Source organism: Cnephaeus nilssonii (assembly GCF_951640355.1).
Source record: "Cnephaeus nilssonii genome assembly, chromosome: 23".
In the NCBI taxonomy this organism is placed as follows: Eukaryota; Metazoa; Chordata; class Mammalia; order Chiroptera; family Vespertilionidae; genus Cnephaeus; species Cnephaeus nilssonii.
The window spans coordinates 18,150,471-18,177,741 of record NC_137094.1 but is presented as its reverse complement, the minus strand read 5'-3'; the positions used below and the strand labels follow the sequence as shown (position 1 = coordinate 18,177,741).

At 50.8% G+C, this 27,271-nt stretch overlaps 1 protein-coding gene across 1 annotated transcript; it reads left to right on the top strand.

Moving 5' to 3' along the window:
- Positions 1–61: 61 nt before the first annotated feature.
- Positions 62–26,213, top strand: F13B (coagulation factor XIII B chain; the record flags this gene model as incomplete). Its single annotated transcript, XM_079763580.1, has 11 exons — positions 62–125; positions 2,428–2,628; positions 3,874–4,059; positions 6,255–6,431; positions 9,030–9,206; positions 11,021–11,200; positions 11,292–11,477; positions 12,090–12,272; positions 12,685–12,885; positions 13,751–13,939; positions 25,996–26,213. 11 exons carry the CDS (start codon positions 62–64, stop codon positions 26,211–26,213), a joined length of 1,962 nt encoding a protein of 653 aa, XP_079619706.1.
- Between the last annotated feature and the right edge of the window lie 1,058 nt (positions 26,214–27,271).

Sequence of the window (27,271 nt, the reverse complement as noted above, 5' to 3'; positions counted from 1 at the left end):
CCCCGCCCCCTCCCCGGGGCTTTAAAATTGTTCCAAATCTTGGCTGAGCGCGCCCCTGAAGATGAGGCCCAAAGACGTGGCTTTCATCATCCTGTTCGCCATCTCAGGAGAACTCCATGCGGAAGGTAAATTTCACTTCTCACGGTCTTGGTTCTCTCCACAGCATAGACGGAAATGCCGGCGTTCTTTTCACTTGCGTGTCTGATGCCGTAGTTCATCTTCGATGTGTCCATTTGATTAAAAAAAATACTTCTTATAATTTGTGATAAAATCTAGATGGACTGGGTTCCTTTGGGCAAAACGTGGGAACTATTCTTACAGCAACCTTAACTTAGAAAAGCAGGACAAGGCCCCAAACCCTTTGGATGTCTAGGTTTGAGGGTAGAGGAGACAGAGATCTAGGGGGGTTCAGGCTACCAGTCCCCCAGAAGTTGTACGCTAACCTTAACCCTCACCTCCTGCCAGAATCCCTCCCTCACGCCGCAAAGCCGGGACCAATTGGATTCTCTGCTCCGAAAGGGAGAGTTCAATGTGGGGAACTTGACAAAGAGAACCACCAAGCATTGAAAAGGTTTTCGGCTCTTGACATTGACTTTAAAAAATATATATATTTTTATTGGTTTCAGAGAGAAAGGGGGAGGGAGAGCGAGCGAGCGAGCGAGAAGCACCGATGATGAGAGAGAATCAGGGATCGGCTGCCTCCTGCACGCCCCCCACTGGGGATCGAGCTCAAAGCCCAGGCGTGTGCCCCGACCGGGAACCGCACCGTCCCCTGGTTCATAGGTCAACGCTCCAGCACCGAGCCACGCTGACCGGGCTTGGCATTGATCCTTATCCTATTTATTCCGCTGGTTGAAGGCATGGAGTAGTGATTTGTAGGGAGACCCGTTGTTGATTTTGCAAACAAGGACACTTGAGAGTGGAGTGGCTCTGTTAATGATTACCTGGACGGCGGTGTGAATGAGGACCGGAGTTTAGACAGACCGGGAGCTGTGGGCTCTGTAACGATAAGACATCCTGATAGCCAGACGGCCTCGCGTGAGGCCAGTGAGAGCGGGAGGCGGGTGGCCAGCGGCGGGTGTTATCGGGAGGTAAGAAACCAGGGCGGCCGTTGTCAGCAGACTGAGGACGCAAAGTGGGAAGCCACAGCTATAGACTCTCCTAAAGCGCACACCCGAGGGGATCTGTTGAAATAAAGTACCCTAACGGGGCCCTGGCTGGTGTGCTCAGTGGTTAGAGCGTTGGCCCGTGCACAGTAGGGTCTCGGGTTCGATTCCTCGTCAAGGGCACCTACCTCGGTTGCAGGTTCAATGCCAGGCCCAGGTGGGGGCCTCAAGCAGGTGGCAACCAATCAATGTGTTTCTCTCACATCAATCTCTCTCTCTCTCTCTCTCTCTCTCTCTCTCTCTCTCTCTCCCACTCTCTCTAAACACCAATGGAAAAAATATCCTCACTCTTCAGATGTATATCCTACCAGGTTATAATCGCCTTTTAGTGACATACTTTCCTACAAATTTTCTACCAAAAAAAGGGTCTGCAATTAAAGTTATGAGAGTGAGCCGAAACCGGTTTGGCTCAGTGGATAGAGCGTCGGCCTGCGGACTCAAGGGTCCCAGGTTCGATTCCGGTCAAGGGCATGTACCTTGGTTGCGGGCACATCCCCAGTAGGGGGTGTGCAGGAGGCAGCTGGTCGATGTTTCTCTCTCATCGATGTTTCTAACTCTCTATCCCTCTCTCTTCCTCTCTGTAAAAAATCAATAAAATATATATATAAAAAAATAAAGTTATGAGAGTGAAATAAGTAGGATACATCTTATTTGATGCTTGGAATCCCACCATAAGGTAATATTTACATGGCCCCGCCGGCATGGCTCCGTGGTTGAGCGTCAACCTATGAACCAAGAGGTCAGGGTTCGATTCCCAGTCGGGGCACATACCCAGGTTGCAGGCTCCATCCCCAGTGTGGGGCGTGCAGGAGGCAGCCGATCCGTGATTCTCTCTCCTCATGGATGTTTCTGTCTCTCTCTCTCCCTCCCTCTCTGACATCAATAAAAACATATTTTTTAAAAACGATAATACTTGCACGGATCATTTCCTGTGGTTCTTTTCCTCTGCCGAGAAACTGTGGCATCGCGTTGACTCACACGCCGTTTCGTAGAAAGGTGTCTGATGAAGTTGGGGAACGCTCTCTGAGCCGGCGGCTGCCCAGGGTCCACCTGACTGTTGGGTGTTGGGGGGCAGGAGGGGGGGCTCGCTGGTTAATTCCCATGGAAAGGGATCGTCCCCGAAGTCCTTAAAAACGTAGGTGGTAAAACGAAGTAGGTGGTGCGCGTGGACAGGCCCCGTCGCGTGGCCCGGCCACGAATGTCAGGGTTTCGGCTCCGTCGTGGTTCCCGCGGCTGCAGCCTGACTGTCCCCTCCTTGCAGACAAGCCCTGCGGCCTGCCCCGCGTGGAGAACGGGAGGATCGCCGTCTATTACTACACGTTTGAAAGCTTTTACTTCCCAATGGCCGTAGACCAGAAACTGGCCTTTTCCTGCCTGGCCGGCTACACCACGGACGCGGGGAAGCAAGAGGACAAAACCGTCTGCACCGCGGGGGGCTGGGCCCCCGAGCCCCGGTGCTTCAGTAAGTCCGGGCCCTGGGCCGGCTCACCACCTGCCTCCTCCCGTCGTCAACAGAAGGGGCCGCCCGGGCCCGTGTGGCTCAGTGGTTGAGCGTCGACCTATGAGCCAGGAGGTCACGGTTCAATCCCTGGTCAGGGCACAGGCCCGGGTTGTGGGCTTGATCCCCAGTGTGGGGCGTGCAGGAGGCAGCCGATCCATGAGTCTCTCTCATCATGGATGTTTCTCTCTCTCCCTCCCTCTCCCTTCCTCTCTGACATCAATTAAAAATAAATAAATAGAAGCGGCCAATGAGATGTGGTTAGTCCCTTCGGTAGAGAACAACGTAAGGACTGTCGTGTATCTTTTACTTTATTTTGTTTTTCCCATCCCCATTTATTTATCACCTCTATGGCCTCCTCCCACCATCTTTTTTGAAATCTTGATGCAAATCTTTTAAAATTGATGTCAGAGAGGAAGGGAGAGGGACAGAGAGAGAGAAACATCCATGATGAGAGAGACTCATGGATCGGCTGCCTCCTGCACACCCCACACTGGGGATGGAGCCCGCAACCCGGGCATGTGCCCTGACCGGGGATCGAACCGTGACCTCCTGGTTCACAGGTCGAGGCTCAACCGCTGAGCCACGCCGGCCGGGCGTCTTTCATTTTTACAAAGTGAAGGCATATTCTGAAATGCTGTGAATAACGTTTCTCCTTAGAACGTTGCTTTCCTTATTTGTTGTTCATCGTTCCCCGTGAAGAGAACGGAAATAATCGCTGAACTTGTCCTTCAATCGCGTCCCTTTTAAGGGAAGGGGAGCTTAGGCGGGTGACTGCCCGTAGGCCGCCCGACGGGTCCGTGACGTGCGCAGGATTGGGGGAGGGTCCTGCCGTGGGCATGTCCTTTAGTTGAGGATGTGAACGACCCACAAACCCAGTGGACTTAGAGCCGTAGGAAGCCAATTAAAAAAATTCCTTGTTTTTGCCACTTGTGACAGCGACTGGGGAGCTCTGGGTGTGTTTTCTCAACGTGGGCACGGGGGAGGTAGGAAGGAAGGACTCTTAAGAACCGAGAGCTGGCCACGCCACGCACGCCAACGTCCTCGGGGTTGCTTTTCCAACGAACGCGGGCCATTTCCAAACGGAAACAGAAGCGGGGAGCCGCAGAGGGAGCGTGTCCCGCCGTCGCCGTCCGAGATGCCGCGGGTCGTGTGCCCGGAAGACGCGCCTCGTGGCATCCCGCTCAGCGGACATGTCTCTCCCCCCAGAAAAGTGCCCGCGGCCCGCCCTGACCAACGGCCACGTCTCCGAGGCCAAGCTGCTGTACAGCGTCCACGAGAAGCTGCGCTACACCTGCGCCCCGGGGTTCACGACCCCCGCGGGGCGGGCCGAGGAGGAGGTGCAGTGCCTGGCCCACGGCTGGTCTCCGCCGCCAGCCTGCAGGGAGCAGCAGGGTACGTGTGACCCACCAGCCCCCACACCGGGGGCTGGAGCTGGCCAAGCTACCCCTTTCTTTTCTTTTCTTCCTTTTTTTATGGTTTAAACTTGAACAATAAAGGGGTCCTCAAACTACGGCCCGCGGGCCACACGCGGCCCGCCGAGGACATTCATCCGGCCCGCCGGGTGTTTTTGCCGCCGCTGCCTGTCCTGCTGAGCAGCCGACTTAGCAGTGTGCATAGGAATTTGTTCATAGTTTTTTTTTTTAAACTAATAGTCCGGCCCTCCAACGGTCTGAGGGACAGTGAACTGGCCCCCTGCTTAAAAAGTTTGAGGACCCCTGGTTTAAAGTATTACATAGGTCTCCTCCCCCCCCTACCCCCGCCATCGTCCCCTCCCTGGCCACTCCCACCCCCAGGACAAGCCCCGACCGCCCCAGTACCCATGGCCATCGGTTAGGCTACGATGCATGCACACAAGTCCTTTGGTTGATCTCTTACATCCCTTCCCTCCTCCCCTCCCCTGCCTTCCCTACCCCTTTCTCATACAAATGGGCGTTTTTATTTTTTAAATTTATTTATTTTTCAATGTATTTTTTATTTATTTCAGGGAGGAAGGGAGAGGGGGAGAGAGAGAGAGACAGAGAGAGAAATGTCAATGATAAGAGAGAATCTAGGACCAGCTGCCTCCTGCACGCCCCCTACTGAGGACCGAGCCCACCACCTGGGCACGTGCCCTGAGCTGTGACCTCCTGGTTCATAGGCCGACACTCAACCACTGCGCCACACCGGCGGAGCTGGATGGGCGTTTTTAGTGAGTGCAATAGAATTTTCATTATTTCTGCCAATGCTGGGAGTGATTATCTTGTTTTTATCGAATGCCAGGTGTTTCCTTAATCTAAGGTTGCCTCCCACCTGAGCCCTGACTGGGGCCCAGGGTCGAATGTGTAACCCAGGTTTGTGCCCTCGACTGGGAAGGGAACCCGAGGCCCTTCAGTGCTTGAGCCAATGGGCTAACCCAGTGGTCGGCAAACCGCGGCTCGCGAGCCACCTGCGGCTCTTGGGCCCCTTGAGTGTGGCTCTTCCACAGAATACTATCGCCTGGGTGAGTCTATGTTGAAGAAGGGGCGTTAGAAGAAGTTTAAAAAATTTGGCTCTCCAAAGAAATGTCAATCGTTGTACTGTTGATATTTGGCTCCGTGGACGAATGAGTTTGCCAACCACGGTTAGTAACCAGAGTTACTAACCACTTAGCAACGCTGGCCAGAGCTTTTGCCCATTTTTTAATTGGACTGTTTGCTTTTTTGGTGTTGAGTTTTATAAGTTCTTTATACGTTTTGGATAATAACCCTTCATCAGACGTATCATTGGTGAATATATTCTACCGCTAGGTGGTTTGTCTTTTGATTTTGTTGATGGTTTCCTTTGCTGTGCAAAAACGCTTCAGTTTGACGTAGTCCCATTTATTTATTTTTTTCTTTCGTTTCCCTTGTCTGAGGAGAAATATCAGAAAAAGTATTGCTATGAGAATGTCTGGGATTTTACTGCCTTTGTTTTCTTGTAGGATTTTTATGGTTTCGAGTCTAACGTTTAAGTCTTTAATCTATTTGGAGTTTATCCTCGTGTGCAGTATAAGAAGGTGGTCTAGTTTTATTTATTTGCATGCATCTGTCTGTCACTTTCCCCAGCACCATTTATTGAATAGACCGTCTTGTTTCCATTGTATGTTTTTGCCTTCTTTGTCAACTATTAACTGACCATAAAGGTGTGATCTGGGATTTCTAATCTGTTCCATTGATCCATATGTCTGTTCTTATGCCAGTACCATGCTGTTTTGATTACGATGGCCTTGTATGATAGTTTGATATCAGCAGGGCGATTCCTTTCACTTTGTTCTTCTTTCTCAAGATCCCTGTTGCCATTTGGGGTCTTTTGGGGTCCCACACACATTTTCGAAACGTTTGCTCTACTTCTGTAAAAACACTCCATGGGTATCTTGATAGGAATTGCGTTGAATCGGTAGATTGCTTTGGGTAGCGTGGCCATCTTAATGCTGTTGATTCTTCCTATCCATGGACATAGTACATGCTTCCACTTATTGGTAGCTGCCATATATGTTTCTTAAGATTCAGTGAAAAGTCTCTTGGAGATTTCTTTTGGCTCTTCCAGGTTCAGCGATGACGTTCATAACATATAACTGTACTTTCTGTCAGACACATGTTTGGCTCCTGAATTACTTCATGGGAATTACTCCACAACGCAGACCACGTTCCGCCTCGGGGACAAAGTGCTGTACCGGTGCGATCCTGGCTACCACACCACGAACGGACTGTCGGAGGAGGAGGCCGAGTGTCGCTCGCATGGGTGGTTTCTCCCACCATCATGTACCAGTAGGTTCTCCCTGGGAACACAGTGACGTCCACTCTGCCAACCTCCTCTCCTTCCCACAGAAGTGCATGCTGATTATGTGATGCTAATTATGGTCAATTTTACCCCTCCTCCCCCCCCCTTTTTTTTGCTTCTGGTTTTGATTAGCGTAGTCTTTGATCCTTGGAAGCTCTCTACTAGGAAAACAAATTCCTTTTTCGCTCAAATAATTACATTAAAATCAGCCTATTGATAATTAATCTGTATATATAAAAGCCTAAGTGACCATTTGACCTGAACAGTTGACGGGTCGCTATGACGCACACTGACCACTAGGGACAGACGCTCAATGCAAGAGCTGGCTCCTGGTGGTCACTGCGCTCCCACAGTGGGAGTGCTGCTCAGCTGACCAATGGGCACCAGACAGATGCAGCGGGGCCGGGATGAGCAGGAGTAGCAGGCAGGAGCTGCAGGTGGTGTTGGACTGCAGGTTTCGGCCGATCCCTGCAGGCCATGCCGAGGGACCCCACCCGTGCACAAATTTGTGCACTGGGTCTTTAGTCCTATATAATAAACAGGTGATATGCAAATTGACCATCACTCCAACACACAAGATGGCAGCCCCCATGTGGTCAAAGATGGCCACCCCCATGTGGACACAAGATGGCCACCACAAGATGGCCGGCAGGGGAGGGCAGTTGGGGGGACGAGGCCTTCAGAGGACAGCAATTGGAGGTGACCAGGCCTACAGAGGAGAGCAGTTGGGGGTGACCAGGCCTACAGGGGAGGGCAGTAGAGGGGACCAGGCTGTCAGGGGAGGGCAGTTGGTGGGGGGACCAGGCCTGCAGAGGAGGGCAGTTGGGGGGGACCAGACTTACAGGGTAGGGCAGTTGGGGGTGACCGGGCCAGCAGGGGAGGTCAGTTAGGGGTGACTGGACCAGCAGGGGAGGGCAGTTGGGGGCGACCAGGCTGGCAGAGAAGGGCAGTTAGGGGTTACTGGACCGGTAGGGGAGGGTAGTTAGGGGTGAGCAGGCCTGCAGGGGAGGGCAGTTGGAGGGTATGAGGCATGCAGGGGAGGGCAGTTGGGGGTGACCAGGCCTTCAGGGGAGGGCAGTTTGGGGGGGACCAGGCCTGCAGAGTAAGGCAGTTGGGGGTGACCAGGCCTGCAGAGGAGGGCAGTTGAGGGGGACAAGGCCTGCAGAGGAGGGCAGTTGAGGGTGAACGGGCCAGCAGGGGAGGGCAGTTAGGGGTGACTGGACCAGCAGGGGAGGGTAGTTAGGGGGTGACCAGGTCTGCAGGGGAGGGCTGTTGGGAGCAACCAGGCCTGCAGGGGAGGGAAGTTAGGGGCGACTAGGCCAGCAGGGGAGGGCTGTTGGGGGTGATCAGGCCTGCAGGGGAGGGCAGTTGGGGTAGGGGACCAGGCATGCAGAGGAGGGCAGTTGGGGGTGACCAGGCCTGCAGGGGATGGCAGTTTTGGGGTAACAGGCCTGCAAGGGAGAGCAGTTGGGGCTGACCGGGCCTGCAGAGGAGGGAAGTTGAGGGGGACAAGGCCTGCAGGTGAGGGCAATTGAGATGACTGGGCCAGCAGGGGAGGACAGTTAGGGGTGTCTGGACCAACAGGGGAGGGTAGTTTGGGGTGACCAGCCTGCAGGGGAGGGCAGTTGAGGAGGACAAGGCCTACAGGTGAGGGCAGTTGGGGGTGACCAGGCCAGCAGGGGAGGGCAGTTGGGGGTGACCAGGCCAGCAGGGGAGGGCAGTTAGGGGTGACCAGGTCTGCAAGGGAGGGCAGTTGGGGGCAACCAGGCTGGCAGGGAAGGGCAGTTAGGGGTGACTGGACTGACAGGGGAGGATAGTTAGGGGTGACCTGGCCTGCAGGGGAGGGCAGTTGGAGGGTACCAGGCCTACAGGGAAGGACAGATGCGCGGGACCAGACCTGCTAGCGAGGGCTGTTGGGGGCAACCAGACTGGCAGGGGAAGGCACTTAGGGGTGACTGGATCAGCAGGGGAGGGCAGTTAGGGGTGACCAGTCCTGTAGGGGAGGGCAGTTGGAGGGTATCAGGCCTGAAGGGGAGGGCAGTTGGGGGGGGGACCATGCCTGCAGAGGAGGGCAGTTGGGGGTGACCATGCCTGCAGAGGAGGGCAGTTGGGGGTGACCAGGCCTGCATTGGAGGGCAGTTGAGGGGGGACCCAGCCTGCAGGGTAGGGCCGTTAGAGGCAATCGGTCAGGCAGGGGAGCAGTTAGGTGTCAATCAGGCTGGCAGGGGAGTGGTTAGGGGGTGATCAGGCTGGCAGGCAGAAGTGTTTAGGGTCAATTAAGCAGGCAGGCTGGCAGGCGAGTGGTTGGGAGCCAGTAGTCCTGGATTGCGAGAGGGATCCCAGATTAGAGAGGGTGCATGCTGGGCAGAGGCACACACATACCCCCCCCTCTCTCCGTGCATGAATTTCGTGCACTGGGCCTCTAGTATATTTATATAAATGGACAAGCTTTCCTTTTGTGAAATGAAATACGGCAAATCTAGTAACGTCCGTTCCACATATGGCGTGTAAGTGGTAGGTGCATTTTATTCCAGCAGGAAAAAAAAATTACATTTTTTTGGTGTGTGTTTTACTTTCATTTTTAGAATCAATATGCACCCCTTTAAGATCAATAGAAAATGGTTATTTTCAACCTGTCAAGCAAACCTATGAAGAAGGAGATGTCGTTCAGTTTTTCTGTCATGAAAAGTATTATCTAAGTGGACCTGATTTAATCCAATGCTACGAATTTGGCTGGTACCCAGAAATTCCTGTATGCCAAGGTAATTTTTAAAATTTCACACCTACCAATAAAATATCATGTCTTTTTTTCTCTTGTTGTATAAAATGCTTCTATTTTTTTATGTTCAAATTATTTTTTTCAATTACAGTTTCCATTCAATATTATTTTGTATTAGTTTCAGGTATGTGGCCTAGTGGTTGGACAATCCTATACTTTATAGGGTACTTCCCCCCAATATTGCCAGTACCCACCTGGCACCATCCATAGTTATTAGCCAAAACATCATGTCTTAACCAGCTCTAATTCTATGGGGGAAAAAAAGTCTCTAATTCGTGTCCTGAGTGCTATTTTTTAAGATAAATATTGTCTTTTAAATTGGTTACTGTTTTCAGCAAACTTTAATACAGTTCATGTAAAGACATCTGACATTTTGTATTGGATTGTTGAGTGGGTATGTCTTGTCAATGTGTTTTTAAAAACAATCTCATACATTTTAAATCTCTTTTTATAATAAGTATTTTTTTTTTTTAAATTGGGAGTCACTAGATCCAATAACCCCCAGCTGACAGCTTTGCTAGGGAACGCTCTGGTTTGGCTGCACATTTCCTGATGGGAAAACACACCCTTCAAAACCGTGGGGTAAATCCACTTGTATTATTGGCCCATTTCTGGGCGTCGGGATCCTGGGCACCGCGTCACTGGCTCCTGTGTCTGGGTCCAGCAGAGCTGTGGTCCGGGTGTGGATGGTTGGCAGCCTTCGATAAGGCCCGACGGGGCAGGAGCGGGCTTCCTCATTCACGGGGTGGCTTGTGGCATCCGGGGCTCTGCTGGCTGCCCACGCGAGGGCCTCACTTTCTCCCTGGCTGCCCGTGGAGGCTGCTCCTTGCCTTCTAGACAGAGTCCCTCAGCGAGGATGACTCTGTCATGTCGTGTTGCAAATCTTGTATCCATAGCCGCCTCCATCGGCCACCCATCATCTTTGCTGGGTTCTGTGGGTTAGAAGCAGGTGTCCCTTCCTGATCCTGGGGACAAGCAGGACACAAGGAATTGGACATCAGAAGGTGGAGATCAAGGGGGTGCCCCTAGAATCTGTGTGTCATACTTTTTTTTTTAAATCCTCACCTAAGAATATTTTTTCCATTGGAATTTTACAGAGAGTGGAAGAGAGGGAGGTAAGGAGGAACGGAGGAGAGAGAGAGAGAGACAGAGAGAGACAGACATCGATGTGAGACAGACACATCGATTGGTTGCCTTCTACACTGGGTCGGGGATCGAACTTGCAACTAGGTACATGCCTTTGAACAGAATCCTACCCGAGACCCTTCAGTCTGCGGGCCGACGCTCTATCCACTGAGCCACACTGACAAACTGACTAGGACTATCGGCCATACTCTCCTTCTCCTCCTCCTTCTCCTCCTCCTCCTCCTCTTCTTCTCTCCTCCTCCTCCTCCTCCTCCTCCTCCTCCTCCTCCTCCTTCTCCTCCTCCTCCTCCTCCTTTTTAAAAAAAATATATATGTTTATTGATTTCAGAGAGGAAGGCAGAGGGAGACAGAGATAGAAAGATCAATAATGAGAGAGAATCACTGATCGGCCGCCTCCTGTACGCCCCCCTATGGGGGATCGAGCCCATGACCTGGGCATGTGCCCTTGATGGGAATGGAACCTGGAAACCTTCAGGCCACAGGCTGACGCTCTAGCCACTGCGCCACACCGGCCAGGCGATCAGCCGTCCTTTCTGCCATCCTTCTTAACGGTACTTGGCACAACGAACGTGCCTATTACCCCTGGAGCATTGGGTTTTCTTGGGGGGGGGGTAACGTTATGACTCAATGTGCTGATATTTCTCCCCCCAGGAACAAGAACTCGGTGTCCGCCTCCACCCTTGCCTCCAGACGCCAAATTTAAAGCCAACTCCCCCAATTACCAGGACGGAGACGTGATCTACATCGAGTGCCAGCTGAGCTTTAGGCTCCGGGGCCTCGAGCTGATGCGCTGTGTCAACGGGAAGTGGACGGACCCTCCCAAATGCCTCGGTCAGCGACACCTCCCACGAGCTTTCCCTCCGGGGAAACCCGCGTGAGGGTCGCTAAATGGTCTCTTCTCTTGCGACTGTGCCTTTTGCAGAAGAGACGCACAAGATCGCCTGCGATCAGCCCCCCGAAGTGGAGAACGGCGAAGCCAACGACACCTCCGACACGTACTACAGCGGCGACCGCGTGACCTACAGCTGTCACATCGGCTTTGACCTCCGTGGCTCCAAGGAAATCACCTGTGAACGTGGAATGTGGACAAGCCCCCCGGAGTGTGTCGGTAGGTGCGCTACGGTAGCATCCATAGCTAAGCCGGGGGTGCCCAATTTCTCATTCTCTGTATGTAATCCACACCTTTGTTTGTTTGTTTAAAATATGTTTTTAATTGGTCTCAGAGAGGAAGGGAGAGGGAGAGAGAGAGAAACATCAATGATCACAGAGAATCATGGATCGGCTGTCTCCTGCACGCCCCAGACTGGGGATCGAGCCCACAACCCAGGCATGTGCCCTGACCAGGAATTGAACCCAGACCCTTCAGTCCGCAGGTTGATCCGAGCTTGATCCCCAGTGGGGGGCATGCAGGAGGCAGCTGATCAATGATTCCCTCTCATCACTGATGTTCCCCCCCCCCTCTCTCTCTCCCCCTCTCCCTTCCTTTCTGAAATCAATAAAAATATATCTAACAAAACCAAAACATTTGCTGTTTAGTCTTGCTTAGTCCATTTTAAAGATATTTGAGCGGAATAACATTTCTCACTTCCGGTGAATTGAGAAATCAATTGTCTAAATTATATTGGACACATATCCAGACACCATGGTACGGGAACTGTATCGTATCGTTATGCAATTATAAGTTCATATCGATTTAAAAAATAACCTTTTTTTTCCTTAGAAAACTTTGAGATTTGCCAGTATCCACCTAAGATATCCCACGGGGCCATTGTGGACAAGGTGTTGGAGAGTTACCCCACGGGAGCGTCCGTGGAATACATGTGCAATGAGTACTACATCATGCAGGGAGAAAAGAAATCCTCCTGTGACCACGGGCTGTGGTCCTCCCCGCCTCTTTGCTTAGGTAAGACGGACACACATGGAATCTGTCAAACGGCTTCCCCCGGCTTTATTGATAGCCTCGACGTACAACATTGCGTACGACGAAGGTGTACCATGTGATGATTTGATACACTTGGTTAGTATTGTGAGATGATGAACACAATTAGGCTACTTAGCATAGCCTTCACTTCACATAATTACCATTTTTTTTGTTATTATTATTATTTTTAATATGCGGGGGGTGTGCAGGAGGCAGCTGATCAATGACTCTCCTCATGGATGTCTCTCTCTCTCTCTCTCTCCTCTCTCTGTCTCTCTCTCTCTCTCTCCCTTCCTCTCTGAAATCAATGAAAAAATATTTTATAAAAAAAGAACATGTCGCTTTCCTATTAGTCAGCTGAGTAGAGAACTGACGAGAGCGTTTGGTGTTGCAGAGCCGTGTGAGATCAGCGAGGAGGCCATGGAGAGAAACAACATCGTGATGAGGTGGGAGTACGAAGGGAAGGTCCTCCACGGAGACCTGATAGACTTTGTGTGCAAACCGGGTTTTGATTTAGCGCCATCCTCCCCGTCCTCTGGGCTGTCTGTGCAGTGCTACCGAGGCCAAGTGCAATATCCTTTATGCATGAGGAAAGGTAAACGCATGCCTTCTGCCATTTCTTGGGTAGGGGGATCAGTGTCGCCCCTGGGGTTCAAAGGGTCAGACCTAAGATAATGCACCCCCTTCACCCACTCATCTATGGAACTGGGAAGGATCTGGTCAGTTTTCCAGTTCACACACATGCTTCACTAGGATGACTTATGCTGATATCATTGAATTTCCAGAAGTAAATTTTGTGGGTGTTTTTGTTTGTTTGTTTGTTTTTGGTTAATCTGCCCTGAGGATATTTTTTTCCCATTGATTTTTTAAATTTTTTATTTTTTTATTGATTAAGGTATTACATATTGTCCTTATCCCCTCATTGCGCTCCCTCCCCCCCCCCCCCCCCCCCGCCCCGCTCATGCCCTCATCCCCCTGGTGTCTGTGTCCATTGGTTATGCTCATATGCATGCATACAAGTTCTTTGGTTGATCTCTCCCCCTTACCCCCGCCCTCCCCTAACTTCCCTCTGAAGTTTGACAGTCTGATGGATGCTTCTCGGTCTCTGGATCTGTTTTTGTTCATCAGTTTATGCTGTTCACGATAATCCACAAATGAGTGAGATCATGTGATATTTATCTTTCTCTGACTGATCCATTGATTTTTTTTTTAACTTAAAAAAATATATATTTTTATTGATTTCAGAGAGGAAGGGAGAGGGAGAGAGAGAGAGAGAAACATCAGTGATGAGAGAGAATCATGGATTGGCTGCCTCCTGCACGCTCAAGCACTGAGCTACACAGGCCGGGCTGGAGAGCTGCCCTGTAAATGCTTTTCCATGAAATGTGTCATTGTCTTTTACAGCCATGACGGGAGCACTGGGTTCTGACGATAGCAAGTCATTGTGTATATTTTTGCAGAATCCAAAGGCAAGTGTGGACCACCTCCCCGTATTGATAATGCGTACATTCTTAACATAAGCCTCCAAGATGTCTCCTTCGAAAGCGGCTCCTCGGTGGAGTACAGGTGTACGATGTTCTATTTCCTACAAGGGTCTATATATTCCTATTGTGTCGACGGAGTGTGGACCGAGCCGCCCTCGTGTTTAGGTATGTATTCCTATTTAATAAAACGAAACCACCTTTTCTTCCCTTTCTGTTCTCTTGGAATCGCTACACACTGTGCATGTATGTTATTTTGTTAGAAAGCCTATTGCACCATGGGTTTCTATTCTTTCCTCTGGATCATAAATTTTCCAGTTCGCTGGAAAAAGTGCTTGTTAAGTATACACCATTCACCAGGTACTGGTGTGGTATGGGTGAGATGAATGCGCAGTCGTGGTAAGAGAAAAAATATATATATTAGAGGCCTGCTACACGAAATTTGTGCACGGGGGGTGTGTCACTCAGCCCAGTCTGCACCCTCTCTAATCTAGAACACCTCAAGGGGATCGGGCCTAAATGGGCAGTTGGACATCCCTCTGACAATCCAGGACTGCTGGCTCCCAACTGCTCACCTGCCTGCCTTCCTGATTGCCCCTAACTGCTTCTGCCTGCCAACCTGATCACCCCCTAACCACTCCCCTGCCAGCCTGATTGATGCCTAACCACTCCCCTGCCAGCCTGTTTGCCCCTAACTGCCCTCCCCTGCAGGTCTGGTCACCCCTAACTGCCCTTCCCTGCAGGCCTGGTCCCCCCAACTACTCTCGCCTGCAGGCTTAGGGTTCCCTCCAAATGCCCTTCCCTGCAGGCCCGATTGCCCCCAACTTCCCTCCTCTGCCAGACTGGTCACCCCTAACTGCCTTCCCCTGCAGGCTTGATCGCCCCCAACAGCCCTCCCTTGCAGGCCTGGTCCCTCACAACTGCCCTCCCCTGCTGGCCTGAATGCCCACAACGGCCCTCCCTTGCAGGCCTGGTCCCTCCCAACTGCCCTCCCCTGCTGTTCATCTTGTGGTGGCCATCTTGTGTCCACATGGGAGGCAGGATGTTTGACCACATAGGGGCAGCCATCTTGTGTGTTGGAGTGACGGTCAATTTGAATGGACTCACCTACCCAGGGCTGTTGCCCGCAATAGCAAATGCTATTGCTCAGGGCTCTAAGCCCCAATAGAATGAGACTCAATTGGCCAGGGCTGTTGCCCGCAATAGGAGATGCTATTGCTCAGGGCTGTCAGCTCCAATAGAATGAGACTCGCCTACCCAGGGCTGTTGCCCGCAATAGCACATGCTATTGCCCTGGGCTCTCAGACCCAATAGAATGAGATCCTTCCGGCCAGGCCTGTTGCCCGAAATAGGAGATGCTATTGCCCAGGGCTCTCAGCCCCAATAAAATGAGAATCAATAGGACAGGGCTGTTGCCTGCAATAGGAGATGCTATTGCCCTGGGATCTCAGCCCCAATAGTATGAGATCCTCCTGTCAAGGCCAGTTGCCCACAATAGGAGATGCTATTGCCCAGGTATTTTGGCCCCCATAGAATGATACTCAATTTGACAGGGCTGTTGCTCATAATAGGAGATGCTATTGCTCAGAGCTCTCAACCCAAATAGAATGAGATTCAATTGGCCATGGCTGTTCCTGATAATAGGAAATGCTATTGCTCTGGTCTCTCAGCCCCAATAGAATGAGACTCAATTGCCCAGGGCTGTAGCCCGCAATAGGAGATGATATTGCCCATGGCTATCAGCCCCAATAAAATGAGACTCACCTGCCCAGGCTATTGCCCGCAATAGGAGATGATATTGCCCATGACTATCAGCCCCAATAAAATGAGACTCACCTACCCAGGGCTGTTGCCCGAAATAGGAGATGCTATTGCCCAGGGCTTTCAGCCCCAATAAAATGAGACTCAATAGGACAGGGCTTATTCCCGCAATAGGAGATGCTATTGCCCAGTGCTGTTGGCCCCAATAGAATGAGACTCAATTGGCCAGGGCTGTTGCCCGAAATATGAGATGCTATTGACCATGGCTATCAGCCCCAATACAATGAGACTCATCTACCCAGGGCTGTTGGCCTCAATAAAAGATGCTATTGACCTGGGCTCTAAGCCCCAGTAGAATGAGATCCTCCTGTCCAGGCCTGTTGCCCGCAATAGGAGATGCTATTGCCCAGGGCTGTTGGCCCCCATAGAATGAGACTCAATTCGACAGGGATGTTGCTCATAATAGGAGATGCTATTGCTCAGCACACTCAGCCCCAATAGAAAGAGACTCAATTGTCGAGGGCAGTTGCCCGAAATAGGAGATGCTATTGCTCAGGGCTCTCAGCCCCAATAGAATGAGACTCAATTGGCCAGGGCTGTTGCCTGCAATAGGAGATGCTATTGCCCAGGGCTGTTGGCCCCAATAGAATGAGACTCCCTTGGCCACAGCTGTTGCCCGAAATAGGAGATGCTATTGCTCTGGGCTCTGAGCCCAAATAGAAGGAGACTCAATTGGCCAGGGCTGTTGCCGCAATATTAGATGCTGTTGCTCATGGCTGTCAGCCCCAATAGAATGAGACTCACCTACCCAGGGCTGTTGCCCGAAATAGGAGATGCTATTGCCCAGGGCTTTCAGCCCCAATAAAACGAGACTCAATAGAACAGGGCTTATTCCTGCAATAGGAGATGCTATTGCCCAATGCTGTTGGCCCCAATAGAATGAGACTCAATTGGCCAAGACTGTTGCCCGCAATAGGAGATGCTATTGTCCTGGGCTCTCAGCCCAATAGAATGATATCCTCCTGTCTAGGCCTGTTGCCGGCATTAGAAGATGCTATTGCCCATGGCTATCAGCCCCAATACAATGAGACTCATCTACCCAGGGCTGTTGGCCTCAATAAAAGATGCTATTGACCTGGGCTCTCAGCCCCAGTAGAATGAGATCCTCCTGTCCAGGGCTGTCGCCCACAATAGGAGATGCTATTGCCCAGGGATGTTGGCCCCCATAGAATGAGACTCAATTCGACAGGGCTGTTGCTCATAATAGGAGATGCTATTGCTCAGCACACTCAGCCCCAATAGAATGAGACTCAATTGCCCAGGCCTGTTGCCCGAAATAGGAGATGCTATTGCTCAGGGCCGTCAGCCCCAATAGAATGAGACTCACCTACCCTGAGTTATTGCCCGCAATAGGAGCTGCTATTGCTCAGGGCCGTCAGCCCCAATAGAATGAGACTCACCTACCCTGAGTTATTGCCCGCAATAGGAGCTGCTATTGCTCAGGGCCGTCAGCCCCAATAGAATGAGACTCACCTACCCTGAGTTATTGCCCGCAATAGGAGATGCTATTGCTCAGGGCCGTCAGCCCCAATAGAATGAGACTCACCTGCCCTGAGTTATTTCCCGCAATAGGAGATGATATTGCTCAGGGCTCTCAGCCCCAATAAAATGAGACTCAATAGGACAGGGCTGTTGCCCGCAATGAGATGCTATTGCTCAGGGTTCTCAGCCTCAATAGAATGAGGCTAATTAGACAGGGCTGTTGCCCACAATAGCAGATGCTATTGCTCAGGGTTCTCAAGCCCAATAGAATGAGACTCACCTACCCAGGGCTGTTGCCTGCAATAGGAGATGCTATTGCTCAGGGCTCTCAGCCCCAATACAATGAGACTCACCTACCCAGGCTATTGCCCGCAATAGGAGATGCTATTGCTCAGGGCTCTCAGCCTCAATAGAATGAGACTCACTTAACCAGGGCTGTGGCCCACAATAGGAGATGTTATTGCCCATTACTATCAGCCCCAATAGAATGAGATCCTCCTGTCCAGGCCTCTTGCCCGCAATAGGAGATGATATTCCCCATGGCTATCAGCACCAATACAATAAACTCAATTGGACAGGGCTGTTGCCCAAAATAAGCGATGCTATTGCCCATGGCTATCAGCACCAATAGAATGAGACTCAATTTGCCAGGGCAATTGCCCGAAATAGGAGATGCTATTGCCCATGGGTATCAGCCACAATAGAATGAGATCCTCCTGTCCAGTCCTGTTGCCCGCAATAGGAGATGCTATTGCTCTGGGCTCTGAGCCCAAATAGAATGAGACTCAATTGGCCAGGGCTGTTGCCGCAATATTAGATGCTGTTGCTCATGGCTATCAGCCCCAATAAAATGAGACTCACCTACCCAGGGCTGTCGCCCACAATAGGAGATGCTATTGCCCAGGGCTCTCGGCCCCAATAGAATGAGACTCAATTCGACAGGGCTGTTGCTCATATTAGGAGATGCGATTGCTCAGTGCTCTCAGCCCCAATAGAATAAGACTCAATTGTCCAGGACTGTTTCCCCGCAATAAGAGATGCTATTGCCCATGGCTATCAGCCACAATAGAATGGGACTCACCTACCCAGGGCTGTTGCCCGCAATAGGAGATGCTATTGCCCAGGGCTGTTGGCTCCCATAGAATGAGACTCAATTCGACAGGGCTGTTGCTCATAATAGGAGATACTATTGCTCAAGGCTCTCAGCCCCAATAGAATGAGACGAAATTGGCCAGGGCTCTTGCCCCCAATAGCAGATGCTATTGCTCAGGGCTCTCACCACCCAATAGAATGAGACGAAATTGGCCAGGGCTGTTGCTTGCAATAGGAGATGGTATTGCTCAGTGCTCTTAGCCCCAATAGAACGACACCTAATTGGTAGGACTGTTGCCCGCAATAGCAGATGATATTGCTCAGGGCTCTCAACCCCAATAGAATGAGACTCAATTGGCCAGGGCTGTTGCCCGATATAGAAGATGCTATTGCTCAGGGCTGTCAGCCCCAATAGAATGAGACTCAATTGGCCAGGGCTGTTGCCCGATATAGGAGATGCTATTGCTCAGGGCTCTCAGCCCCAATAGAATGAGACTCAATTGGACAGGGCTGTTGCCTGCAATAGGAGATGCTATTGCTCAGGGCTCTCAGCCCCAATAGAATGAGACTCAATTGGCTAAGGCTGTTGCCTGGGTTGAGAGCCATGGGCAATAGCATCTCCTATTTTGGGCAACAGCCCTAGGTAGGTGAGTCTCATTCTATTGTGGCTGATAGCCATGGGCAATAGCATCTCTTATTTCGGGCAACAGCCCTGGGTGGTTGAATCTCATTATATTGGGGCTTAGAGTGCTGAGCAATAGAATCTCCTATTATAAGTAACAGTCATGGCCAATTGAGACTCATTCTATTGGGGCTGAGAGCCCTGAGCCATAGCATCTCCTATTTCGGGCAACAGCCCTGGCCAATTGAGTCTCATTCTATTGGGGCTGAAAGCGCTGAGCAATAGCATCTACTATTATGAGCAACAGCCCTGTTTAATTGAATCTCATTCTATTGGGGCCAACAGACCTGGGCAATAGCATCTCCTATTGCGGGCAACAGCCCTGGGTAGGTGAGTCTCATTCTATTGGGGCTGAGAGCCCTGAGCAATAGCATCTCCTATTGCGGGGCAACAGCCCTGGCCAATTTAGTCTCATTCTATTGGGGTTGAGAGCCCTGAGCAATAGCATCTGCTATTTCGGACAACAGCCCTGGCCAAATGAGTCTCATTCTATTGTGGCTGATAGCCATGGGCAATAGCATCTCTTTTGCGGGCAACAGCCCTGGCCAATTGAGTCTCATTCTATTGGGGCTGACGGCCCTGAGCAATAGCATCTACTATTTCGGGCAACAGGACTGGACAGGAGGATCTCATTCTATTGGGGCTGATAGTAATGGGCAATAACATCTCCAATTTCGGGCCACAGCCCTGGGTAGGTGAGTCTCATTCTATTGGGGCTGACAGCCCTGAGCAATAGCATCTCCTATTGTGGGCAACAGGCATGGACAGGAGGATCTCATTCTACTGTGGCTGAGAACCAGGTCAATATCATCTTCTATTGTGGGCAACAACACTGGCCTATTGAGTCACATTCTATTGGGGCTGAGAGCCCTGAGCAATGGCATCTCCTATTGCGGGCAACAGCCCTGGCCAATTGAGTCTCCTTCTATGGGGGCCAACATCCCTGGGCAATAGCATCTCCTATTGTGGGCAATAGGCCTGGACAGGAGGATCTCATTGTATTGGGGCTGAGAGCCCAGGTCAATAGCATCTTTTATTGAGGCCAACAGCCCTCGTTAGGTGAGTCTCATTCTATTGGGGCTGATAGCTATGGGCAATAGCATCTCCTATTGCGGGCAACAGCCCTGTCCAATTGAGTCTCATTCTATTGGGGCTTAGAGCCCTCAGCAATAGCATCTGCTATCGCGGGCAACAGCCCTGGCCAATTGAGTCTCATTCTATGGGGGCCAACAGCCCTGGGCAATAGCATCTCCTATTGTGTGCAACAACACTGGCCTATTGAGTCACATTCTATTAGGGCTGAGAGCCCTGAGCAATGGCATCTCCTATGCGGGCAATAGCCCAGGCCAATTAAGTCTCATTCTATCGGGGCCAACAGCTCTGGGCAATAGCATGTCCTACTGCGGGCAACAGACCTGGACAGGATGATCTCATTCTATTGGGGCTGAGAGCCCTGAGCAATAGCATCTCCTATTGCAGGCAACAGCCCTGGCCAATTGAGTCTCATTCTATTGGGGCTGGGAGCCCTGATTGATAGTGTTTCCTATTGCAGGCAACAGCCCTGGGCAATTGAGTCTCATTCTATTGGGGTTGAGAGCCCTGAGCAATAGCATCTGCTATTGCGGGCAACAGTCCTGGCCAATTAGGTGTCATTCTATTGGGGCTGAGAGCACAGAGCAATAGCATCTCCTATTGCGGGTAACAACCCTGTCCTGTTGAGTCTCATTCTATTGTGGCTGATAGCCATGGGCAATATCATCTCTTATTACGGGCATCAGCCCTTGCCAGTTGAGTCCCATTCTATTGGGGCCAACAGCCCTGGGCAATAGCATCTTCTATTTCGGGCAACAGGACTGGACAGGAGGATCTCATTCTATTGGGGCTGATAGTAATGGGCAATAACATCTCCAATTTCGGGCCACAGCCCTGGGTAGGTGAGTCTCATTCTATTGTGGCTGAGAGCCCAGAGCAATAGCATCTCCTATTGGGGGCAACAGCCCTGGCCAATTGAGTCTCATTCTATTGGGGCCAACAGCTCTGAGCAATAGCATCTCCTATTGCGGGCAACAGGCCTGGGCAATTGAGTCTCATTCTATTGGGGCTGAGAGCCCTGAGCAATAGCATCTCCTATTGTGGGCACCAGTCTTGGCCAATTGAGTCTCATTCTATTGGTGCTGACAGTCCTGAGCAATAGCATCTCCTATTGCGGGCTAAGCCCTGGCTATTTGAGTCTCATTCTATTGGGTTTTAGAGCGCTGAGCAATAGCATCTCCTTTATGAGCAACAGCCCTGTCAAATTGACTCTCCTTCTATGGGGGCCAACATCCCTTGGCAATAGCATCTCCTATTGTGGGCAACAGGCCTGGACAGGAGGATCTCATTCTATTGGGGCTGAGAGCCCAGGTTAATAGCATCTTTTATTGAGGCCAACAGCCCTGGTTAGGTGAGTCTCATTCTATTGGGGCTTATAGCTATGGGCAATAGCATCTCCTATTGCGGGCAACAGCCCTGTCCAATTGAGTCTCATTCTATTGGGGCTTAGAGCCCTCAGCAATAGCATCTGCTATCGCGGGCAACAGCCCTGGCCAATTGAGTCTCAATCTATTGGGGCTTAGAGCCCTCAGCAATAGCATCTGCTATAGCGGGCAACAGTCTTGGCCAATTGAGTCTCATTCTATGGGGGCCAACAGCCCTGGGCAATAGCATCTCCTATTGTGTGCAACAACACTGGCCTATTGAGTCACATTCTATTAGGGCTGAGAGCCCTGAGCAATGGCATCTCCTATTACGGGCAACAGCCCTGGCCAATTGAGTCTCATTCTATTGGGGCTGAGAGCCCTGAGCAATAGGATCGCCTATTGCAGGCAACAGCCCTGGCCAATTGAGTCTCATTCTATTGGGGCTGAGAGCCCTGATTGATAGTGTCTCCTATTGCGGGCAACAGCCCTGGGCAATTGAGTCTCATTCTATTGGGGTTGAGAGCCCTAAGCAATAGCATCTGCTATTGCGGGCAACAGTCCTGTCCTGTTGAGTCTCATTTTATTGGAGCTGAGAGTCCTGAGCAATAGCATATCCTATTGCGGGCAACAGCTCTGGCCAATTGAGTCTCATTCTATTGGGGCCAACAGCCCTGGGCAATAGCATCTTCTATTTCGGGCAACAGGACTGGACAGGAGGATCTCATTCTATTGGGGCTGATAGTAATGGGCAATAACATCTCCAATTGCGGGCCACAGCCCTGGGTTGGTGAGTCTCATTCTATTGGGGCTGAGAGCCCTGAGCAATAGCATCTCCTATTGCGGGCAACAGTCCTGGCCAATTAGGTCTCATTCTATTGGATCTGAAAGCAAAGAGCAATATCATCTCCTATTGCGGGCAACAGGCCTGGGCAATTGAGTCTCATTCTATTGGGGCTGAGAGCCCTGAGCAATAGCATCTCCTATTGCGGGCAACAGCCCTGGTTAGGTGAGTCTCATTCTATTGGGGCTGATATCCATGGGCAATAGCATCTCTAATTGCGGGCAACAGCCCTGGGAAATTTAGTGTCATTTTATTGAGGCTGAGAGCCCAGAGCAATAGCATCTCCTACTATGAGCAACAGCCATGGCCAATTGAGTCTCATTCTATTGGGGCTGAGTGTGCTGAGCAATAGCATCTCCTATTATGAGCTACAGCCCTGTCGAATTGAGTCTCTTTCTATGGGGGCCAACATCCCTGGGCAATAGCATCTCCTATTGCGGGCAACAGGCCTGGACAGGAGGATCTCATTCTATTGGGGCGGACGGCCCTGAGCAATAGCATCTCATATGGCGGGCAACAGCCCTGGCCAATTGAGTCTCATTCTATTGGGGCTGAGAGCCCTGAGCAATAGCATCTGCTATTGGGGGCAACAGCCCTGGCCAATTGAGTCTCATTCTATTGGGGCTGAGAGCCCTGGTCAATAGCATCTCCTATTGCGGGCAACAGGCCTGGCCAATTGAGTCTCATTCTATTGGGGCTGACTGCCCTGAGCAATAGCATCTCCTATTGCGGGCAATAACTCAGGGCAGGTGAGTCTCATTCTATTGGGGTTGAGAGCTCTGAGCAATAGCATCTCCTATTGGGGCAAGAACCCTGGTCAGGAGAATCTCATTCTATTGGAGCCAACATTCCTGGGCAATAGTACAAGATCCTCCTGCTAAGCGTTGTTGGACCCAATAAAATCAGAACCTCCTGCCAAGGTCTATTGGCCTCAATAGAATGGGACCCTCCTTCCCAGGGCTTTTACCCGCAATAAAATGAGACTCAACTGCCCCATTCTCTTGCCCACAATGGAAAAAAAGATCCTAATGCCCCGGGCTGTTGGCCCCAATAGAATGAGATCCTAATGCCCAGGTGTGTTGGCCCTAATAGAAAGAGATCCTCCTGCCCACGGCTGCTTGACCCAATAGAATGTGATCCTAATGATCCAGACTGCTGGACCCAATAGAGTGAGATCCTAATGTCAAGGGCTGCTGCCCCCAATACAATGAGACTTTCCTGCCCAGAGCTGTTGCCCACATTAAAATGAGGGTGACCTGCCCCGTTCTGTTGCCTGCAATGGAAATGAGATCCTAATGCCCAGGGATGTTGGCCCCTATAGAATGAGATCCTAATTTCCAGGAGTGTGGGCCCGAATAGAATGAGATCCTAATGCCCAGTGCTGCTGGACCCAATAGAATGAGACCCTCATGCCCAGGGCTGTCGGCCCCAATAGAACGAGACTCTCCAGCCCTGTTCTGTTGCCCGCAATAGAAAGAGATCCTAATGCCCAGTGCAGCTGACCCCAATAGAATGAGAGCCTCCTGCCCAGAGCTGATGGCCCAATAGAATGAGACCTTCCTGCCCAGGCCTGTTGCCCACAATAAAATGAGACTCACCATCCCTGTTCTTCCCGCAATAGAAAGAGATCCTAATGCCCAGGGCTGTTGTCCCCAATAGAATGAGATCCTCCTGCCCAGGGCTGTTTCCTGGAATAAAATGAGACTCATCTGCCCCGTTCTGTTGCTCACAATGGAACAAGATCCTAATGACCAGGGCTGTTGCCCACAATAATATGAGACTCACCATCGCTGTTCTGTTTTCTGCAATAGAAAGAGATCCCATTGCCCAGGGCTGTTGGCACCAATAGAATGAGAGCCTCCTGCCCAGAGCTGTTGGCCCCAATAGAATGCGATCCTCCTGCCCAGAGCTGTTGGCCCCAATAGAATGAGGCCTTCCGGCCCAGGGCTGTTGCCTGCAATAAAATGAGACTCACATGCCCCGTTCTGTTGCTCACAATGGAACAAGATCCGAATGCCCAGGGCTGTTGGCCCCAATAGAATGAGATCCTAATGACCAGGGCTGCTGGCCCCAATAGAATGAGACCTTCCTGCCCTGAGTTGTTGCCCGCAATAAAATGAGACTGACCTGCCCCATTCTGTTGCCCGCAATGGAATGAGATCCTAATGTCCAGGGCTGTTGGACCCAATAGCATGAGAGCCTCCTGGCCAAGGCTATTGCCCCCAATAGAATGGGACCTTCCTGCCCAGGGCTGTTGCCTGCAATAAAATGAGACTCAACACTCCTGTTCTCTTGCCTGCAATGGAAACAAGATCCTAATGCCCAGGGCTGTTGGCCCCAATAGAATGAGATCCTAATGCCCAGGGCTGTTGGCCCCAATAGAAAGAGATCCTAATGCCCAGGGCTGCTGGCCCCAATAGAATGAGAGCCTAATGCCCAGGGCTGTTGGCCCCAATAGAAAGAGATCCTAATGCCCAGGGCTGCTGGCCCCAATAGAATGAGAGCCTAATGCCCAGGGCTGTTGGCCCCAATAGGATGAGATCCTAATGCCCAGGGCTGTTGGCCCCAATAGAATGAGAGCTTCCTGCCCAGGGCTTTTGTCCCTATAGAATGAGACTCTCAAGCCCCGTTCTGTTGCCCCCAATAGAAAGAGATCCTAATATCCAGGGCTGTTGGCCCCAATAGAATGAGAGCCTCCTGCCCATGGCTGTTGCCTTTAATAAAATGACACTCATGTGGCCCGTTCTGTTGCTCACAATGGAACAGATCCTAATGCCCAGGGCTGCTGGCCCCAATAGGATGAGATCCTAATGCCCAGGGCTGTTGGCCCCAATAGAAAGAGATCCTAATGCCCAGGGCTGCTGGCCCCAATAGAATGAGAGCCTAATGCCCAGGGCTGCTGGCCCCAATAGGATGAGATCCTAATGCCCAGGGCTGTTGGCTCCAATAGAATGAGATCCTAATGCCCAGGGCTGTTGGCTTCAATAGAATGAGATCCTAATGCCCAGGCCTGTTGGCCCCAATAGAAAGTGATCCTCCTGCCCAGGGCTGTTGGCCCGAATAGAATATCCTAATGCTTAGGGCTGCTGGACCCAATAGAATGAGATCCTAATGCCCAGGGCTGCTGCCCCCAATAGAATGAGACCTTTCTGCCCAGAGCTGTTGCCCGCAATAAAATGAGACTCACCTGCCCTGTTCTGTTGCCCACAATGGAAAGGAGACCCTCATGCCCAGGGCTGTTGGCCCCAATAGAATGAGAGCCTCCTGCCCTGAACTGTTGGTTCCAATAGAATGAGACCTTCCCGCCCAGGGCTGTTGCCCGCAATAAAATGAGATTGACCTGCCCCGTTCTGTTTCCCGCAATGGAACGAGATTCTGCTGTCCAGGGCTGTTGGCCCCAATAGAATGAAATCCTAATGACCAGGGCTGTTTGCTCCATAGAATGAGATCCTAATGCCCAGGGCTGCTGGACCCAATAGAATGAGATCCTAATGCCCAGGGCTGTTTCCCTAATAAAATGAGACCCTTCTCCCCAGGGCCAGGGCTTGAGCCTGCAACCAAGGTACATGCCCTTGATTGGAATTGAACCTGGGACTCCTCAGTCTACCAGCTGATCCTCCATCCACTGAGCCAAATCGGCTAGGGCAGAGTTTGGAACATTTTTTCGGACTTAAATATTAACTCTAACTAGTTTACTTACTCCTCTCTCTCTCTCTCTCTCTCTCTCTCTCTCTCTCTCTCTCTAATGCCTGGAAACTTCCAGGTCATCACGAGCAGGCAACACAGGGCTTCCTGGTCTACCAAGGTAATTTTTTTTCCTTTTTTCTTTCTTTCTTTTTTTTCTCAGAGCCCTGCAAGTTATCTTTGGATGAAATGGACAGGAATAATTTACTTCTGAAATGGAGCTATGACAATAGACGACTTGTTTTCCATGGCGACTACATTGAATTTGTCTGTAGAAGAAATTCTTATATGACGGAGGTGTCTGCTTTTGCCGTGGAACTCAGAGTGCCGTGTGACAGAGGGAAGCTAAAATATCCAAGATGCGTTCCAAGACGCAGGTAACACGCGGCTTGTTCCTACAACTGGCTTTTGTTTTCTCGTCATATTCTTAGTCAAGAGATTCATCATGTTGGTCAATTTCAGAAACATTAGGTTCTACAACACGCGCACTTTATGTTCGTTATAAAGGGAAGCAATAATACCCCCCCCCCTTTTGTTTTGTTAATCCTGAGGATATTTTCCCATTGATTTTAGAGAGAGTGGAAGAGAGAGGGAAAGAGAGAGAAATATTGATGTGAGAGAAATATATCGATGGGTTGCCTCCTGCTTGTACCTTGACCAGAGCCCGGGCCAGGGAGGAGCCCTTGACCAGAATTGAACCCTGGACCTTTCTGTCCGAAGGCCGATGCTCTATCCACTGAGCCAAACCGGCCAGGGCTCCATTGATATGTTAGAGAGTAAAAGGGAGGGGGAGAGACAGAGAGAAAGAAACATTGATGAGAGAGACCCATAGTTTGATTGCCTCCCCCACATGCCCTTACTAGAGCCGGGGATAGAGCCTGCAACCAAGGTACATGCCCTTGAAGGGAATTGAACCCCGGAGGGACCCTTCAGTCCATGGGCCGATGCTCTATCCACTGAGTCAAAACAACTAGGACAAATGTTCTCTGTTTTTTAAAAACCAAATAAGTTGCTCGGCCGGTGTGGCTCACTGGTTATCACAGTTTGATTCCTGGTCAGGGCACATGCCCAGGTTGTGGGCTCGATTCCAAGTAGGAATCGTGCAGGAACAAGCCAATTAATGATTCTCTCTCATCATTGATATTTCTATCCCTCTCTCGCTCTCTGTAATCAATAAAAAATAGATATATTAAAAACAAACAAACAAACACCAAGCAAGCTCCTAATAATATTAATGAACTCGAAGCATTGCGTGCTGTGGGATACTTATAACACATTGGCAATTTGCTAAATAAGTCAATTTCGATGAGCAATACTTAAATGTGGAAAAATTAACCTATGTGTTCTGAGGTAGAAAATCACACTTTCTCCCACTTCCCAGTATAGGCTCAGGAATAATTAATAATTAATAGAGATTCGAAACACAGTGGCTCTTCTTT